The sequence below is a fragment of the Miscanthus floridulus genome, chromosome 19 (genome assembly GCF_019320115.1).
Source record: "Miscanthus floridulus cultivar M001 chromosome 19, ASM1932011v1, whole genome shotgun sequence".
NCBI lineage: Eukaryota > Viridiplantae > Streptophyta > Magnoliopsida > Poales > Poaceae > Miscanthus > Miscanthus floridulus.
Window position 1 is genome coordinate 83,779,004 of NC_089598.1, and position 4,898 is coordinate 83,783,901.

Below are 4,898 nucleotides of genomic sequence, written 5' to 3' on the forward strand. Positions count from 1 at the left end.
CAAGGTTTAGCGCTCCGTTCGTTTGGACTTGTTTGGCTTATAAGCCGTACCTTTTCAGCCAATGAACAATATTTTTCTCTCACACCAAATCAGCCAACAGTACTTTCAACCATGACTTATCAGCCAAACAAGCAAAAACAAACGGGGCTTAGGACTGGATTCTATTTACTGTCTATTTCATGGTTTGCAGTTCGTGGGAGGGAGACACATTATGTACTCAGTGAGTGCTGACGGTGCTATCATGGTTTGGAAGACTGATTCTAGCAAAGGACAGGAGTTTATTATTTTTCACCTTTTTATTTATTTTAAAAAAACTATATACTATGTAATGTAACTTGGATAAGCAGCGCTCACTGCACTATGTACTAGAATTTGTCACAATCTTGCAATAAACTTGAAGGGTAATGTTAATTGAAAGTCAACTCGAATGGTTGATGCTGGTGACTTGAGTCCTAAGACTTAATGCTTTAAGCTTTCTTTGCCACTGGTCTTGCTACACTATGATTTTTTAGGAATCTTTGCCTATGATGATTTAGATACACGATGCACAATTTGTGAAGGGATAAGGCAGGCGAGATTTGCAATTTAATGTTTTTTTTTGCAATAGCTTCCTTTGTTCGTTGCTTCATTCGTCCTGTCCTAACTATGCATTTTTTTTTGCATGAATCTTAGTCTATCTCACTATTCACTTCATTTTCAAAAAAACATAATGTCCTTTTGTTTTAACCATAGCGTTAGCACGGGCACGCTACTAGTCAATGAAGTAGATGAGTGAGAGGTGTTTGTCTTAGCTCATAAGGATGTATCAATGATCAAAATATTCAAGAGGGTGAGCCCAAGCCAGCCAACATCTATTTATAGAGCTCCACCAACTCACATACACGTTGGCCCCCTTGTTGAGTTGTCTGCGTCCACACTCCACACCCGACGCACCAGCACCCACCGGACGCGCATGACCCCAACGTTCGGTGCATGGATGAACACCACGTGTCATTAGCCGCTTGAATGTTACCGTTGGCGCCTAAGGGCTTACTGCGCGCGCTATCTCACTCAGTGCTGCCTGGTACATGGGCCGCGCCACCTAGGCTGGCTGTCAACTCTGAACGATCCGCCTAACTGAGCCTCCACCACAATCGCGTGTGCTCCGAGCTGCCGTGGCGACAGACAACACGGGAGGTTCCGTGTGGGCGTCGGTGTCGTGGCCCTTTGGCTTGGTGATTTCCTCCCCTCCTAGCACATCCATCCACGGATCCATCGCACGAACCACCCTTGACATAAAAAGCTGCGTCGGCGTTGCTCACACAAGACTCATATAAAAATTTAGAAATTTAATAAGCAAGGAAAGATGCCTGCCCTGCCCACTTTAGCTCCTGCGAAAGCTCGGTCACGTTTCCAGCGCAGCAGGCTCGTTCGGGTCGGCTGCGGTGCATGAAGATTACAGTACGACAGCCTGCGCTCGGCAATAGAAGCAACAACAACGGCCTGCCCTGCTCCGTCCGCCAACGACGAACGGCGACATGGTCTCACTGCCTTTTTCCATCTCAATTCTCAACGATTGTTTTTCGTGGTACGGTAATACTCTGTATGTATGTAGTATGATGGCTTATGGCTGATGATGGGCGACCTGCACCAAACCTGCATTTTCAGACTGATCTCCGCTCTCATAAACCGCCGCTCGCCCTGCCCTCCCCCCTCGTGATCTCCGCCCCTCCACACACACACCCCCTCAAAACTTCTATAAAAAACGCCGAAAAACCAACGAAATCCACGCGTTTCTCGGCATCTCGGACGGCCCGCGCGCGCGCGACGCCAGCCCACCACCGACCCACGCACCCACCCACGCGGTTGCCAACCCAACCCAACCCCCCGGACCGACGCCACGCCTCCCGCATACATGCCGCCGCCGCCCAGCGTCACCGCGGCGCACGACCCGGCCGCCGCCGCCACCACAACGCGCCGCCGCAAGGACCACGCCGCCAAGGTCCACCCGGCGCTGGGCGGAGGAGGCGCGGGGGCGAAGGAGATGGGCGCCGCGGCGGAGGGGTGGGCGCGGCGGCCCGAGTGGTGCTCGGCGGCGGGCGTCGCGGCCGTGCTGCGGCGGCACCCGGCGCCCGCGCTCTTCGGGTGCGGCCTCCTGCTCTTCATGGCGGTCGAGTACACCATCCCCATGGTCAGGCCGGACTCCCCGCCTCTCGACCTGGGCTTCCTCGCCACCAGGGGCATGCACGCCGCCGTCGCCGCCACGCCCTGGCTCAACTCGCTCCTCGCCGCGCTCAACACGGTCAGTGCCCTGCCCACGCCGCCTGCCTGCCTAGATTTAATTTTCTTTCCGTCCCCTTACCTACCTAGCTTCAATGCACCGCCTCCTCTTCTGGTTGTTGCCTGCCTCGAGTGCCTTCCGTCTCCTCTTTAATTTTGCCGCCGTTTTTGGCCACCAATTATTGTTCCTAGAAGTACAATGCCCTTCTCGGCTTTGATTTCAAAGGACGAGTAATTCCAGTCACGAGTAATTCCAGTGACCAGCATTCGTAGTACTTTCTTCCCAGCTTGTTCACCCTAGCTGGACCCTTCCTAATCCTGGGATTTTAAAAAACTCGCCGTTTGTCGGCCAATCTAAAGATGAGAGCGCGTAGAAAGAATAAAGACTAATAAAGGGTTCGTGATGCTAATATACGAGAGGGAAAAAATATATAAAAGTGATTAGAATAATTTAAAAATAGTATAGTATTTCTGATGTAAAACTGTGTTCTATATTTTAGGGGAGTGGATTATTAGAAACTTTTGAAGATAACCTCTTTTATTTCTTACAATATTTTTTAGGAGTTTTAAAACTTATGTTTTTAAGGAGAAAATATTAGGTAATCTTGGAGATGCTTTTACTGTTACATTAGTGGAGCAGTATATTTTGGCACCCTTTTGTGCTGTTACAAAACTATACTAGTATTCCAAGCACAAGCACTTCCAGCAATCAGCATGTACAATGCCAAGGCACTTAATTTTTATACTAGTAAAACTGGATGAATTAGTGTGGAATTTATTGGATTATAGAGCAGTATAAAATAAAATACAAGTAATCCGGCTTTGTTCTTGTCAACCTTTGGAGCTTCCCCACTGTGGACACCAAAGTTGGCATTGTCAATGCACCGGCAATGCCGCATGTGCCTCGCACTTCCCCAACCAATAATTAATTAACAGCGTACCCGTACTTTTCAAGCCAGCCCTGAGCCACTCGTAGATTACACTTTAGCCCGTGTTTAGTTCTAAAATAACTTCTCAAAAAGTGCTATGGAACTCATCACATTGAATCTTGCGATACGTGTATGGAGCATTAAATATATATGAAAAAAAACTAATTATACAGTTTGATGGAAAATTGCGAGATGAACGTTTTGAGCCTAATTAGTTCATAATTAAACATTAATTAGTAAATAAAAACGAAAATGCTTAGTAACCAAATTCCAAAATTCCGTCCAACTAAAGACGCGCTTACGCTGACAGATTTGTCCGGGCGGTCCTGCCACTGCAACTTGTGGCCACGAGCAGTGCAACGAACTGGTGGCGCTGGTTCACCGGCACCACCGCCAAATTAAATCCTCCTTTTTTTCCACCGATTTCTTGATAAGACTCTGCATCTCGCCAGCTTCTGCATGGTCCCCGGCTGACGCTGACACTGACAGCCACCGCTCATGTGCGCGTGCGTGCAGGTCTTCGTCGCGATGCAGGCGGCGTACATCCTGTGGGCGATCCTGGCGGAGCAGCGGCCGCGCGCGGCCGTCGCGACGCTCATGATGTTCACCTCCCGGGGCGTGCTGGGCTGCGCCACCCAGCTGCCGCTTCCCGAGGAGTTCCTGGGCTCCGGGATGGACTTCCCCGTGGGCAACGTCTCCTTCTTCCTCTTCTTCTCGGGCCACGTCGCGGGCGCGGTGATCGCGGCCGCCGACATGCGCCGCGAGGGGCGGATGGCGCTGGCGCGCCTCTACGACGCGCTCAACGTGCTCCAGGCGGTCAGGCTGCTCGCGTGCAGGGGCCACTACACCATCGACCTGGCTGTCGGCGTCGGGGCTGGGATCCTCTTCGACACGATGTCCGGGTGGTACTTCGACGCCAAGAACGGCGACGGCAAGAACGCGCCCGAGAAGCACTGCCGTAGCTGCCAGTGCCACAAGGCTCTCCTCTCACACTAGCTTATACTCTCTACTAGCAGTATATTACTCTTTGCTAGCCCTGCAAGTGCCAACCATCAACGGCCAATTGAGCATTAGTTAATTCCTGTCATTTTTTAAGTTTCTTTTCTTTTATGGAATCATTTTGATGTAAGAGAATATATTCAAATGCTACTTACGGATATGTAATTGTACAAATTGTTCACCCGATGCGAGCTGTGAACACTACTATCTGAATTCTGCAGTTTGCATGCACTAGAGGACTAGACTAGACAAATTAACACCGAGCTTGTGTTGTGTGGAACTCGGCCTCCATGACCACCACGTTCTTGGCCTGATGGAGTCCTGCTGCTCCGGGAGTTTCATATGCAAGGAGCCCTGCTTAATGAGCCCCTGATTATTGCTTCTAGACTAGATGAAGTGTTAGAGGCCTTGGTGTAAGGGACGATTGCCTTACGTTCTAAACTATAACTTGTTCTAGTTTCGAAATTATGTATCTGACATATAGTGCGTATTTAAGTTTGAAATGGAGGAGGTAGATGATATTAATTTTGTCTTTATGGTTCTAACTTTAATCAAATTTATAGATAAATAACGCTTGAACTTATCAGCCGGTATTTTTCTCTCACAACAAAACAGCTTTAGCCGGCTTATCAGCCGGCTTTAATACCAGCCGAACAGGCCCTATAATATCAAAGATATGTACCATGTCGATTCATAACAACCCAAAGGATC

The 4,898-nt window shown here is 49.3% G+C and overlaps 1 protein-coding gene across 1 annotated transcript; it reads left to right on the plus strand.

The window, feature by feature from the left end:
• The first annotated feature begins 1,696 nt into the window (after positions 1–1,696).
• LOC136527362 (phosphatidylcholine:diacylglycerol cholinephosphotransferase 1-like) lies at positions 1,697–4,373 on the plus strand. Its single transcript, XM_066520068.1, has 2 exons — positions 1,697–2,281; positions 3,705–4,373. Exons 1-2 carry the CDS (start codon positions 1,895–1,897, stop codon positions 4,182–4,184), a joined length of 867 nt encoding a protein of 288 aa, XP_066376165.1. The 5' UTR covers positions 1,697–1,894; the 3' UTR covers positions 4,185–4,373.
• Positions 4,374–4,898: the final 525 nt, after the last annotated feature.

Bases quoted from the DNA above. Each gene is read 5' to 3' on its own strand.
- LOC136527362 (XM_066520068.1), top strand. From the start codon at position 1,895: ATGCCGCCGCCGCCCAGCGTCACCGCGGCGCACGACCCGGCCGCCGCC. The intron at 2,282-3,704 runs GTCAGTGCCCTG...GCGTGCGTGCAG, and splicing joins TCCTCGCCGCGCTCAACACG to GTCTTCGTCGCGATGCAGGC.